Below are 13,796 nucleotides of genomic sequence, written 5' to 3' on the forward strand. Positions count from 1 at the left end.
CTGGGACGCCCGCGCCTTCTACTTGGAGGCGCGCTTTGTCAGTCTGCGCGACGGCTTCTTGTGCGCACTGTTGCGTTCCCGGCAGCACGTGCTGGGCACCTCGCCCGAGCGCGTCGTGCAGCACTTGTGCAAACGCAGGGTGAGCAGCCCCCGACCCGTGGCACGACCCCCGGGGCTCCTCGTCTCCGACCTTCTCCCCCAGGGAAGGCCAGCCATCTGCTTCTCCTGGAGTACCCCGCCCAGCACTGTACCCTTTCTTGCCTTTAACTGAGGGCTCAGGGCCTTCCTCACCCGTGCCCATGTTCTGGGGGTCCCAGGGTCCCAGGATCAACTCTTCACAGTCAGGCTTAGCCATTCCTGAGCTCAGCCCCTCACGGTTTTCCTTACCCATTACCCCTTCAAAAACAGATGTCAGACCAGGCCTCTGACCGGGAGTCCAAGTCTTGGTACTGGTGGCCTGGAGTAATGAGCCACCACCTCTGGTTCTTGGTTCTGAACATGGGATGGATAAGGCAGTTAAAGGTGGTTGCTGGGAGTTTGGGGGGACCTGAGCCTCCCTTTCATACAGCTTAGAGCTAAAGGGCTTGGTCCTGATGGGGTTGGACTGACCCTGGAAGGCCGCAGCTTTTCTGCCTTCCACAGTTGGAGAAGGGAGGCCTACACCTTCCTGGGCTGAAGGCCCCTCCCAGGGCCTGCTCCATGGCAGCAGGCTGCTGCAGCCAGGCAACCTTGGCCCAGGGGATGGCCAGGGCAGTCATGGTTGCCAAGATGGTTTCTGCCACAGACTGTCTCCTGAAAGATGCCAGGGTCTGCTCACCCTCGTGCACCCTCTCGCATCAGACAGGCACCTCCAGAGCACAGGAGGGACAGTCCCAGCCTTATGAGGGGCTGTATCTGAGTTGGGGAATTGGGTGCAGAGAAAGTGGTACTGCCTAGGGCTGCAGAATGACCAGACCCTTGGTTTTATCTTTATTGAGGTGACTCCCAAATCAGTACTAGAAGTGAGAGCAACCCCAGCCCCAGCCCTGCCTGGACTAGCCCTGTGAGTGGGACACTTTGTCCTGGCCCAGTCCACCGTGTGGCTGCTTGTCCTGAGGTGGGGTGGGCACCTGCTCCTCCCTTCATTCTGGCAGCTCTTGAAGCCCTGCAAGGCATCTGACCTCATCCATAAGAGTGTGCAGGGAGGGATGGGGACACAGTGGACAGGCCCAGAGCTGACCTGGGAGATTAAGTTGGGTCTTCTTGGTGCTTGACGAACAGAAGGGCTCCCAGAAAGCCTCTGCCCCGCACGCTGTCTTCTAATGGCCTCCAGGATTCCACCTGGCTCTGGGGAGGCAGGCCTGGCAGAGGCGGGGTTGTATCTCTGAGCTCAGAGGGGCCTGGGGATTGAGTAGGTGACAGGCAGGGGCCTCATGGAAGGTCACATGCCTGGGAACAGCATGGGCAGAGGCCCAGTGACGGGAGGGCAGCAGCCTGGCTGGTACAGGACCCTGGGCTGTACCCCTCACTCGTCCCCATAGCAGCAGGTGGAACCCCCGGAGCCTCACCCTCCTGTCCTGCAGGTGGAGCCCCCTGAGCTGCCAGAGGACCTGCAGCACTGGATCACCTACAATGAGGCCAGCAGCCAGCTGCTTCGGGCTGAGAGTGGACTCAGTGATGTCATCAAGGACCAGTGACCGCTTCCTCCACTGCCTGCCCATCAGCTTCCGCCTAGGGGCAGTTGGTTACCTACCCAGCTGGTCAGTCGGCCTTTCCCACAAAATGGGCAGGCCAGGCTGGGCTCCAGCTGGAGTGACCTTGGGACCACCATAGTCCCCCTCACCTGCTTGACACCCTCTGCTGGGCCCCATGCTGGACACAATGGAGTGGCATTGGTGCCTGACCCAGTTTTGCCTGCTAGTTGGGGATGGATGGGCAGAGGGGCCCTGATCGTCCCTGTAGTAAGGCCACTATCCCATAGTTCCAGGTAGGGGATGTACCTGGAGCAGAGGGACAGCAGGAGTGGCCTGAGCATGGATCCTGGAGCTGAACCTGTGTGGAGTGAAGCAGGGCCAGAGCAGTGCTGGGCATGGGCTCTGCGCCTGGCCCTCTGCAGGGACAGCATTGTAAGCCTGCTCCCTCTGGCCCCCAGTAAGGCTCGGGCTCAGGAGGGGAGTAGAGTTGGGGTGGTGGTGGAAAGCACGTGGGAGGGAGCATTCCCAGGATGTCTTCTGGTGGCAGGGGATGCTGTGTAGGCGGGTTGGGCCACCTTTGAGCTTAGGGTCAGGCTGGCAGGGCAGGACTTGTCCAATTCCTGCAGAACAGGAGACCAGGAGTTGCCCCAAGTTCCCAGCTGGCCTCCCTGCCCTGCTGGCCCATGAGCCTTGCACCTGCCCCAGAGAACAGGGCCCCCTGGTGCAGCGTTGGTCTCCTGCCTCTCCTTCCAGGCTGGGTTGGAGGGCAGGGCAGGCAACTGGGGTTTGTGGCCCAAAGGTTCCCAGAAGGGTTGCTGGGAGTGTTCTGGTTAGGGAGGGAACAGCTGGGGGGTATTCTGCAAGGGCACCCTCAACTACCTGCACCCATCCGTACCCACTAGGCCTGTGCTACCTCAGGCTGAAGCCTGCCCTCTCTGGGCCAACAGCACCTCTCTCCCCCAATTGTGCCTGCCCCACTCTAAGCGCTCTCCCTGCATGGACTGGGGTCAGGGAAGGGTCTTGCATTCTCTGTGATATAGGTCCCTGGGCAGCTGCTCTCAGGCCTTCCTAGGGGACACTGGAAGCTGGCTCAGGCTGCCTACTCCTGCCTAATCCCTTACCTTACAACGGGGGAAACTGAGGCCTGGGTCAACCCAGAGCTGCTGAGAAAACCCAGGACCAAGTGGGGCTGGTCCCGAGGCTCTGGCCACGCCCTGTCTACCTGGGGTACTGAGGCCAGGAGCGCTGGGTGTGGGGATCTCTGTTTGCCTGCTCCGGGAACCCCCACACCTGCCCTGCCAGCCCAGGGTCAGGACATCACTGGAAGGCCAGAACTGCCTCCCCCAGGAGCTGCCACCTCCCGCCCCATGCTGCCCTTCTGGCCATAGCTGCACCTTTTTGTTTTAATTAAAGAAAGCACAAGATTAAAGAGTTTTAAAGGTGTGTGTGCTGGGAAAACTGGTTCCAAAGGCTGGACCCCCCTGGGGTCCCATTCCCAGGATGTTTTCTGGTGGCAGGGGATGCTGTGTAGGCGTGTTGGGCCACCCTTGAGCTTGAGGTCAGGCTGGCAGGGCAGGACTCGTCCAATTCCTGCAGAACACGAGACCAGGAGTTGCCCCAAGTTCCCTGCCCTGCTGGCCCATGAGCCTTGCACTGGACCACAGGTACCTGCCCAGGCCTCCTGGTTCTTTCCAGTCGAGGGATGGCTCCAAGAGGTCATGCCCCATTCTGGGTCGGGGACCCTCAACTTCGGGATTTGGGACAGGATGGAGGTGGCAGTTAGGGGCAGAGGCCACTGGGCCTTGGTGGAGGAGAGACAGCATAGGAGCTGTTGTGCAGGTCTTTTGAGGATGGGGAGTGGTCCCCAAGACAGAGCAGGTGAATGTGGGGGTATGCACCACGTCTGTGCTCTGCCCACCTGCCCAGGGAGTCCTGGAAAGGCAAGGGGAGTGGGACTGGAGAGACTGTCCCCTGCTCTGTTGTCTGCACCCTGCTGTGAGCCTGTGGGCACACTGCACAGGGGTGGCCACTCAGTGCCTTTCCCCCCTCATCTAAGGGGTCCAGGAAGGTTCTGGCTAGACCTTTCAAGGCTTTCTGAGGGACATCTGGAGAGGATGCGCTGGGGCGCTGCTGGGATGTGGCAAGTTCTGAACTGAGTGCTGCCAGACAAGGGCAGCTTGTCTGGGCAGAACTCCAGACTGGAAGTGGTGGGCATCGGGCCACTGGTACCCAGTGTCGGTGGGAGCTGGGAGTGGGGCCGTCGGGGATGCTCAGGATGGGGCCTTGGCCCTTGCTTGGCACCGTGCGGAGGAGCCTCTCCAGGGGTCCCTGGCTCAGCAGCTGCCCCTGGGGTCGGTGGAGCATCTCTCCTGGACAGAATTCTGGGCTTAGTGATGCAAATAAGATATTATATCCATGTGTGCGGTCGGGGCAGGTGAGCGTTCTCAAGGTCAACCAAGAGCAACGGCTTTCGGAGCTCCCTGTGTCTCTTGGGCAGGAGGCTTAGCCAGGCTCGAGGTGTGGATTCCCCCAGGTCCCGCAGTGCTCTGGTGCGCAGAGGGATCCTGACTATCGCGACTCCCCGGGCTTGGACGCGCGCCCTCTGCTGGCCGCGCTGCCGCCGCCCCAGGGATGGGAATGACCATCAAGGCTCTCCCATCCCCACCTCCTCTGCCTCTCAAAGGGCCTGGAGGCACATCCCCAATTCCTCTGCTGGGGAGTGACATCTGCTCGGTCCCCATGGCAAGGCTGTGGCTCTGACCCCTAGACTCTGATCCAGGATCCCGGGGCGAACTGGAGGTCCGTGAAGCGGGAATGATCCTAACTGGGGACTGCCGGTGCCGGCCCCGCAGAGAGCCCAGAGGGGTGCCTTCAGGCAGGTAGAGGAGCCTCGCCACCACCCAGCTACTTCCCTGTGCCCTGGGGTGTGTGCCAAGTAGGCCAGCCTGCTCTCATCGGCGCTTAGCAGGTGCCAAAGGGACCCCAGGGTCATGCCCTGGTGGCCTACGGAGCCTGATGACCCAAGACTGGGCAGAACCCAGAAAATGCCACGAGGACACGGATGGGAACTGGGGCCTGGAAAGGGCAGTAACACTGGGTACCCCAGGATGGAGCGGAGCGCTGTGAGGGGCGAGGGCCGAGTGAGAACCTGAGGGCACACTCTTGGGGGTCAGCCCTGAGGACTGTATGTCCCCCAGACAGCCCTGGCTGGTGCTCACTGGGACTGCTACAAGTCCAGGCTGGCACAGAACCAGTCTTGGCCATGGGGTCTGGGAGACAAGCTGGCACTGTGCAGTCTCACCTGATTGTCCCAGCTGTCCCAAGGTGATGAGCAGACCATTGTCAGAGGGGTGGCTGAAGCCTATGGAGTTGCATCTGCCCTGGGAAGACCTGGGGTGGGGGGCTTCTTGTGACCTCCCGTTCTGCCTCCCCTGGCTGCATCGATGGCACCGCCAGGCTGGTCACAACCAGACCCCCCCCCAGTCATGGGGAAAATCAGATCCTAACACCCTTTCCACCCTGGGATAGCACTGACCCCCAGGATTTGAGGGGTGCTTCTTAGGAAGAGTTTTCCTGGGACTAAGGAACAGGTTCTGGCCTGAGACGTGGGGCTAGTTTGCAGGAAGGGTGACCCAGAAGGCATTTCTGCCCCCCCTCTGTCTCCCCATCTGGGAAATGGATCCAAAGGCCTTGGGTAAAAAAGAGGGTCGGGAGCGGGCTCAGCTCTCCTAAAGACCCCTCTGTGGGCTCTCAGTGCCCAGGAAGGACAAAACTCATCTCCACCCTTGGCTTATTTATTTTCTACATGTTTTGGGGACAGAGTGAGTGGCCTGAGGCCCAGTGAGCTCCGCTCACGGAGACGTGTAGGCAGAGGTGGCCGCCAGCAGTGCTAGGCCCTGTCAGGAGAGGAGGTGCCCGAGGAGCACTGCTCCCAGTGTGGCCAGAGTCCCAGCACCCAGCTGGGCTGCCTCCACTGAGTTGCAGAGGTCGCGGAAGCAGCAGAAGACGGGGTGGGCAGCCCCGATGCTGTCGGGGTCAGTGGCTAGGCAGGAGTCGGAGCAGGAGCGGGTCACCATGGGGCTCTGGTCGAAGGGGTACTCTGCAGGGTGGGCAGGCGTCAGAGCCTGCACCCACTGCAGTGCCTGCCTGGCTCTGTGTGTCCCCCCTGCTGCTCCTGACCACCACCTTTGCTTCCTACCTCCTCCAACCCCACCGGCATTCCTGTCCCAGATCTGGGAGCCTTCCAGTCCCCAATCTCAACGGTGACAGGTTTTTCTAATAATAGCACTAGTGCCCGGAGCACCTGCGGTGCCCGGGCCTGAGAGGGAGCCCAGCCCTGAGGCTGCAGCAGCACCATCCAACAGTCTGAGCAGAGCGCACCCCACTCCCAGTGCCTGGGGCCTGGGGTCTGGGGTGCTGAGCTTCCCTTGCTGCAGGCACCCCTCTCAGATGGGAAGCCTCCACCCTGCACTTCCTGCCCCTCTGCCTCCCAGGCCAAGAGGAGCAAGGTGCACCCAGGGAGGCCTTTGGGAGAGGTGGGCCCGCCCTGTGCTGGGGCCTGCCCTGGGCCCAGCCTCACCGTTCTCCACCTTCTCCAGTGTGGTCTTGCAGGCCGTGTCCTCCAGCTTGCAGTAGGTAATGTTTTTGCATGCGTAAATGGGCGTGGGCCGCTCGCAGGAGTAGCACCTGAAGGCCTCACCTGGGGGGGGGGCAGCAGAACCTCATCACCTGGCCAGCTCAGCCCATCCTAGAGCCCGGAGGATGGGGCTGGAGGACACCTGCTGAGCTCCTTCGAGGGCGGGCTGGAGACGGGTGTGAACCCTGCACCTTACCACCCCAGCCTCCGTCTCCCTTCAAGGAGAGTGGAGCCATGACACTCTCCCAGGGTGCAGTTGGGCTCTGGAGGCTCACTGAGCGCCATACAGCCCCCGCCCTCTAGGAGGTGGGCAGACTGAGGCCCAGGGCAGGGTCCCACCAGATTCCCCCACTACTCACCACAGCCCAGGCTCCAGGCTGCGAGGAGCAGCAGCCGCGAGGCCCAGGAAGAGGCCATTCCTGGGTGCTTGGTGCTGGGAGGGTGGCTGGCCCCATGTTAAGGATTTATACCAGCCCCTGCAGCTCCTGCTCCTGGGCGGCGGTGGATCCGGCCGTGACTCAGTGGGGCGGCCCAGGGCAGAGTGGGGAGGGCTGGCAGGACTGGGTGGTGGCACGGGAACTGTTGTCACTCACCAACCCTCCGGGGGCGGGACCTCTCAGAGGCCTCCCTGGGAGCCCCAGTCTGAGAAGTGTGGCCCTGCCCTGTGCTGGCACACCTCCAGCAGACCCCCCTTGTGTCACCTGGCTCTGCCCGTGGGGTTCACAGATGCCTTGGAGGCCCTCCAGACCCAAGTGTAGGTCAGCTGCAGGGAGACCCCACAGGAACCACAGCCCAGCTGGCCAGCCAGGGTCCTGGCAGGTGTCCTCGGTCCTGGACTCTCTCCACCTGGTGCCACAGAGCAGAGGCCTGACCCACGTGGGAAAGGGCGAGTGCCTAGTAAAGTGGGGGTGGCACGGGGGTGCTGCTGGCCAGTAGGCCCTTTTGGGTGTGGGGCCCCGGCCTGGCCGCTCCTCATTGCCCGTCTTCTCCCAACTGATGACCTTTGGACCAAACCTGAGCTTGTGAGTTTTAGGCCCCTGACAGCAGGGCTCTGCCAGCCCTCTGGCCTTCTTCACTGTCCACCTCTTACCACACACCAACTCACGTCCACACCCTTTCCTGTGCCAGGCCCCTCACAGTGTAGACAATGGTTTCCCAGCCGATGGCTCACATCTTCCCTGTGTCATAAGGCCACCCAGGTGCTCCTCCTTCATAGCCCTTCCCAGGATCAGCGCTCCTCCATTTCTGTTCTTCAAGGTCCTGCTCGGTGGTTGGCTGTGTGGCCAGATAGATGGGTGATGGGTGGGTGGTGTGTCAATGGAGGATGGGTGGGAGAATGGATAGATGAGGATGCATAGATAGATGGGTGGATGGCTGGATTGATGGGTAGAGGGTGGAGAATGACATTCCGATGGGTGGTATTGAGAAAGTGAGTGCGTGGAGAGATGAAAGGAGAGGAGTATTTATGGATGGGTAGACGGAAGATGATGGATGGATGGGTGGGTGGGTGGGTGGAGTGATGGAGGGGTAGGTAAGTAGACAAGTGGGAATGGAGTGTGGATGAGGAGCTCACTGGGCAGGTGTGCACGTGGCTCCCTGGAAGGCTGAAGGTGGGTCCTCTGTGGCAGAGGCGGGTCACACTCTGTGTGGCGGATGGGAGGCTGAAAGGGTTCCTGGGCAGGTTCCTAGGAGTTTTTCCCTTGCAGCTGTTTCCCTGTGGCCTTGGGTGGCTCCCTTGCCCCTCCAGACCTTGGCTTCCTGTTTGTCTGCTGCAGGGTGGAAATGTCCTGGCTTTGTGGATGAAGGGAGTTGTACAAGGCTTTGCAAGAAAGCAAAGGGTGTGGTTTTTGCAAGGGAGAGAATGATACTTCAAACAATGGGGCCACCTGTGGGGAGGTGCAGGGACAGCAGCAGGGGCGGCTTGTCCCTGGGCTGAGGCCACAATACGCCCAGACATTCTGAGAGGCGCCAGGGAATGTGTGGTTCCAAAGCCTGGTAGACAGCCCCGCGCTGGCTCCACCTGGCCTCCTGTGGCCTCCTGTGTGGCCTGGGTTCACCCCAAGACACTCATTCTGGTCTCCCTCCTTCATCTGTAAACTGGACAGAGGGACATCTGCTCCAGAGGGTGACTGTGCAAACTGGCTAGTGCTCAGCAAAGGACAGGTCTCTTTGGAGATGTGAGCCCCCTGCAGCCCGCAGTGCAGGTGAACCTGCAGCACATGGGCAGACGGGTATCCCTGTGCCAAGGAAAGGTACAGGCCTGGGCGCTGGGGACAGGAGACACTGACACATCGCCAGGGGAGGGTGCCTGAGGAGGGAGGACCTCGGAGGTCAGGATGGCAGGGAGGATGCTGGGTGGAGTGACAGAACAGGGGCACTCGCAGCTTTCTGCAGGCAGAGTGGGCACCACCGTGGCCATCGGAGCCAGCACCCCGTTGGAGGTGGGAAAGCAGCCCCATGCCTGGGCAGACGCCACTGTGCAGGGCAGAAATCATTCCAGTTAAGCAGCTGCCCTCCCCTCTGCCCACATCCTTGTGGCCCCAGGTGTGGAACCAATGGGGAGGCCAGGTTTGAATCCAGACCAGGGTAGAGTTGACATGGAGGGCAGTTCACTCCCTGAGCCTAGGACCCTGCAGTTGGGGACAAGGCTTTCCACTGGCCTGGGTGAGCACTGGTCTTGACAGCTGCTTGTGGTGACTGTGAGACCAGGAGAAAGGACAGGTAGCTGATTACCAAAGAAGAAGAATGGACAGATCACACCGTGTGAGCGTGAGGGGGCACACACACACACCCATTGCTAACACCCTCCAGGGGAGGGGAAGGATCACAGTTTGTAGCACAAGCACTCACCCCTGGACGGCTCTCCTCCTGCCCTTTTGGTCACCTAGGCAGGGTGGGAAGGACCTGAAATCTATAAAGGGGACATCCCCACTCCCCGGGCACCAGCTCTGGAGCCCTCTTCTCTGGAGGAGTCTCTCTCTTCCTCTCTCTGTTCTGTTTCTTAAATAAAATCTACTTTGTGGGCTGGCTTTGGCGTTTCTCAGGTGTTGATCGTCAACACGGGGGGACGCCCGTCGGGTTTCCACTGGAAGAGGCCTTTCTCCTCTCCGTGACCCTGATGATCTTCCTCATCCTCGGGTTGCTGGAGAGGGTGTGTGTAAACCTCCAAGACTCGGGGGACCCTGCCCTCACTGCGCCTCTCACAGCCTGCCCTGGCAGGGGAGCCCCCAATCTCCAGGGTCACTCCCCAGCCTGGCCAGGCAACCAAAGCAATCCTCTCCTCTTTCCCAAGACGGCCCACGGGCCCCTGCTTGTTCCCTTCAACCAGCTGGTGGCTGCCAGTCCACACCCATCCCCAGGCTTCCTGGCTCCTCCTCCTTGGCCACACCCTGTACCTTCCACTCAGAGGGACTGGCTACAATGCCAGTGCAGCGCACACTGCTCTCCCCAGAAACTCTCCTGCCCTCCACTCCTTCAGCATGCGGCAGAGCCATCGCCGCCACTGGCACTCACGCCTGCCCTTCCCTGCCTGGCCTGAGGGCCTGCTAGACAGACAGCTCCCTGTGTGGAGGAACATGTTCCCACTCCCCTGGGACTCCTGCATCCTACCTGCTCTGCCGTGCTGACTACTGGGCAGCATTTGCTGGAGGGTGGGTGGATGGGTAAGAAATGGAAAGAGGATGCGTAGGTGGATGCCAGGACCTAAGGCATGTAGGAGCCATCGAGGCCTTGGGGACAGCAGGGTGGGTTCCACGTTCCCCTTAGAGGCTGGTGCTAAGCTCCGGTCTTACCCTGGCTCAAGCCCAGGCTTGCCAGGCAGTCTGAGGGCATGTCTGTCTGCATCAGAGACCCAGATATCTGTGCCCTGAAGGTGGTGAGGCAGGGTACTCGCTCCTGGGCAGGAAAGTCAAGGCGGGCAATCACTGGTGGGGCTCCCTCTGCTGGTCAGGGCAAGAATCGGTGCAAGAGTGAGGTCAGAGACAGGCAGGTGGTCTTGTCCCTCCTGATTTCAGGGCCAGGGTGAAGGGTCCAGGAGAGGAGCAGAGCCCAGCCCACTGCACCAATCAGACCAGGGCTGGGGTTGGCCAGGCCCACCAGACTGAACTCAGCTCTTTCCTTCCCTGCCGGCTTCTGTCTGCTCTTCCAGCCAAAATCTGGAGCCACCAACTCCTCCCTTCTCTCCTACCCTAATTGCTGTCCTGTCCAGTTCCTACTGGCTGTGGGACTTCCAGGCCACCATAGTGGTAAGGCCTGGCTCAGGTGGAGTCCTTGCCCTAGCACTCACTTTCTGGCCGTCCTTCCCTACTGGTGAGTCAGTGGGGCTGAAGGGCTCAGGCGATAGCAATGCCGAGTTAGGCTCTCAGCCAGTGCGGTTGAGGTCAGGCGCACAACTCCAAGGCTTGGGCCTAAGGCCTCATACACACCTGTGCCAGGGCACATGTGCCACAAAACAGACTCCTTCCCACCACACACTGAGCCTTGCTTGACCATGGTCACGGTTTAGTCCTGATCCTTGGCTCCAGACTGAGCCTGATCTGATCACAGGCTGAACTCTGGTCACCACAGGGCCTGGTCTGCAGTCTGAGGAGTACATATGTACGCGCAGGGTGTGTGTGTGTGTGTGTGTGTGTGTGTGTGTGTGATGGGAGAAAAGCCAGGTGATGTGGACAGGACACCTCTCCCTCTTGAAAGTCAGGGCTCAGGGTCACAGCCCCAGATGGGGGCACCCAGGCCAGCACTAGACATTCTATCTCCATGCCACCCCCATTCTGGGAAGCTGCCCTTGTTCTGTCCCCAGGAGCTTCCAGACAGATGGTGGCCATGCTGGGCTGTGCCTTGGAGCTGGTGGTGGGACTCACTGGGCTGTGGGTTCCACCCAGGCCCAGGACTGCAGAGCCCCACAGGACCTCTTCTCCTACAGGCATGTCCTCGTGTGCCCAGCCATGGGAGCCTCCTTTGGGACAGAGCCTCCCTCCAGCCAGAGGCCGGAAACTTTTGAGAGGGGCCATGGCTCAGGGAGGACTCAGGCAGGGCCAGGGGGCAGCCTGCCCTGCCCATCTCAGTGTGGCTGGAAACACCACTCAGGGGCTGAGGGGGCCACCTTACGCAGGGCCCTGGAGCAGGGAGATGAGATGGGCAGGGCCAGTGGGGGTCTGCAGAGTCGGAGGACGGGCAGATGCCAGGGTGAATGAGCGGGGCCCAGGAGATCTTCTCCACCCCTGCCCACCCTGACCTGGCTCCCCTTGGTCCCCAAGGGCCTGAGGGGCAAAGATCTGCCTGATCTGGATGGGGTCCCAGACTTGGTGGCTATCCTTGCTTGTGGAGTGGACCTTGAACCCATCACAAGAGACAGGAGGAGAAACAGACGTGGACAGGGATGGGGACAAAGTCAGATGCCGCCAGGAGACCCTTCTCCCTGCCCCCAGGGCAGGCCTGTGCCCAGCAATGAGACCCAGAGGCCGGGTTCCGGAGGCAGCTGTATTTCTTCAAGGCAGAGGGTGGGGCCGGGCACTGGTGGGGCAGTAGGGTGGGCAGGGCTCTACAGCAGGAGCCCCAGGAGCGGGGTGAGCATGAGGGCGAGGGCCAGGCTGTGGGGGCTGCCCAGGGAGAGCGCCCCGTCCACGTTGCACAGCTCAGTGTTGCAGCAGGACACTGGCCGGGTCTGGCCAATGCCGTCGACATCCGAGGGCTCACACCTGCTGGCGCAGGATTTGGTCACTGTGGAGTCTCCCAGGAAGGGGTACACTGTGGAGTACAGGAGGCATTGGCCCTAAGGGTCAGTTCTTTACTGCTTCCCAGCCCCAGCCCCAGAGTCCCCCATCCCCGTGGTCCCTGCTGAGTGAGGGGCCAGGGGCACACAGGGCGTTGTGCGGTTGGTTCCTGGCCTCACTCACTAGGAGGAGGAAGAGGGGAAGGAGGGAGAAGGCCCAAGTGGTCCTATAGCTGGTGGCTTCATGCTGACAGGGGGCCCAGCTGGCCAGGGGAGACTGGGCTGGAGGCAGCTGTGACCCTGGGTCCCAGTCCTGCCCCACCCAATGCCTACTGACCAATCTCTCGGGAGTAGAGCGTGGTCTTGCACATAGTTTCGTTGGCATCGCAGTTGGTGATGGTGATGCAGCTGGACACACCCGTGGGTTCGAGACAGGTGTAGCATTTTAAGGCCATTGCTGGAGAGAGGTGATGAGAGGGCAGGTCAGCAGGCTCTGCCCCTCCCAAACTCCAGACAGGTGATGCCGTACCCAGCCAGTCCCCAGAGGACAATGACACTAGCCAGGGGCCAGCTGCCCACCAGCCAAAGCTTAGGGAAGATGACACAGTCAGGCCAGGCTCTGACTTGGACCCCTGGGTTCCAGAGGCCAAGGGTGCCCTGGGGGAGGTGGGCTCCACCTGTGGGGAAAAGCCACTCCGAGCAGCTGGGAGGCACAGGGGACCAAGCCCTGGACACTGCCACAGCAAGAGGCACTAAGGGATGAAGGGCTTCAGTGAGAACAGGCAAGGATCCCCTCCACTTCCTCAGCAGCACACGGGTTAGGGGTCAGGCAAGGAGGTGCACAGAGTGCAGGGTGACCGGCTATGCTCAGGAGACTGCAAGTCCTAGCTGGACAGTGTCCTCTCCCCAAGGGTGGTGCGGGTGGGTAAGCTGTGCCAGCTACTGCACTCCCTGCACGGTGTCCCTGTCCAAGTCCAGGAGCCCAGGGACCTGGCTGGCTCCAACTGGCCCAAGCCCCAGCCCAGGTGTGCAGGGAGGCCACAGGTCCCTGTGTCCCCTCTGTGGTACTCAGGCTGACCTCAGTTTCTCACTCTGGACAATGGGCAGAGCATGTTGGCTTAGCCCACACCACCCAACTCCTTTCCTGTTGAGTTGGGGCCCCTCAGGTCCAGGATGTGGGTCCCAATTGTTCTTTCAGACCCCAGGTCCAGGAATCACCCCACTGTGGGACCCCTCTGGGTCTCCTTCCCTCCTCTCCTTCCCCACCGGCACTCCCAGGTTCCCCCCAGCCTCAGGGCCTCCCTTCTCCTCCCCTGTACAAAGCCCCTCTGGCCAGGCTCTGCCCTACCTGGGAGGCTGGCCTTCTCGGTCCAACTTGGGCCCAGGGACCAGTCCTTCCACACGGGACACACCCAGCCCTCGGTTGCGTCCCTTCCCATCTTGGACAGAACTGGTGGGACACAGCTTCCCACTCCCCTCTGTCCTCCTCCTCCCAGCGGCTCTGTCCTGAGGTGCCTTCACTGCGGACAGGACAGTACCAGTACGCAGTGTCCACAGGTGAGGGCGTCCTGCAGAGCACAGACCCACCCACCAGTCCTGCTTAGAACTTGTCCCGCACCAGCCCCGCGCCCCTCACCGAGCTCCCCGCAGGTGGCCAGAGCCAACGCCAGAAGTGCCAGCCTCATCCCTCGCATGGTCCCCGCTGCCCGGCGGGGCTCCGAACGCAGCGCGGTGGTCCGACCAGTTGGCGCAGCGGATTAGCGGGATCTTGTTTCTG

At 61.3% G+C, this 13,796-nt stretch overlaps 3 protein-coding genes across 5 annotated transcripts in view; 1 reads left to right on the top strand and 2 right to left on the bottom strand.

Annotated features, from left to right (window-relative positions):
* The window catches only part of Them6 (thioesterase superfamily member 6), a 3,111-nt gene extending 1,095 nt beyond the window's left edge, over positions 1–2,016 (top strand). Inside the window, exons 1-2 of the mRNA XM_015486538.2 lie at positions 1–139; positions 1,563–2,016. The exon at positions 1–139 is cut by the window's left edge and continues 1,095 nt beyond it. Coding sequence (XP_015342024.1) covers positions 1–139; positions 1,563–1,676 — 253 coding nt within the window. The 3' untranslated portion in view covers positions 1,677–2,016. The remainder of the gene's footprint in view (positions 140–1,562) is intronic.
* Positions 2,017–5,572: 3,556 nt separating this feature from the next.
* Positions 5,573–6,825, bottom strand: Slurp1 (secreted LY6/PLAUR domain containing 1). The gene is made up of 3 exons (XM_015486539.2): positions 6,669–6,825; positions 6,253–6,372; positions 5,573–5,772 (listed from the first exon to the last, which is right to left on the bottom strand). The coding sequence occupies exons 1-3, from the start codon at positions 6,724–6,726 to the stop codon at positions 5,573–5,575; spliced, it is 378 nt and encodes a 125-aa protein (XP_015342025.1). The 5' UTR covers positions 6,727–6,825.
* A 4,948-nt stretch (positions 6,826–11,773) lies between these two features.
* Positions 11,774–13,796, bottom strand: part of LOC107143068 (ly6/PLAUR domain-containing protein 2) — a 5,694-nt gene continuing 3,671 nt past the window's right edge. For 2 of the 3 annotated variants that reach the window (XM_048801887.1, XM_048801886.1), the window contains exons 2-3: positions 12,357–12,476; positions 11,774–12,054 (exon numbers count right to left, since the gene is read on the bottom strand). In XM_048801887.1, the coding sequence (XP_048657844.1) occupies positions 11,849–12,054; positions 12,357–12,474 (324 nt within the window). In that variant the 5' untranslated portion in view covers positions 12,475–12,476 and the 3' untranslated portion in view covers positions 11,774–11,848. Of the gene's footprint in view, positions 12,055–12,356; positions 12,477–13,655; positions 13,791–13,796 lie in introns of those variants that run through there. The other variant, XM_015486695.1, reaches the window with a different exon arrangement.

This window comes from Marmota marmota, unplaced genomic scaffold (assembly GCF_001458135.2).
Source record: "Marmota marmota marmota unplaced genomic scaffold, marMar, whole genome shotgun sequence".
NCBI lineage: Eukaryota > Metazoa > Chordata > Mammalia > Rodentia > Sciuridae > Marmota > Marmota marmota.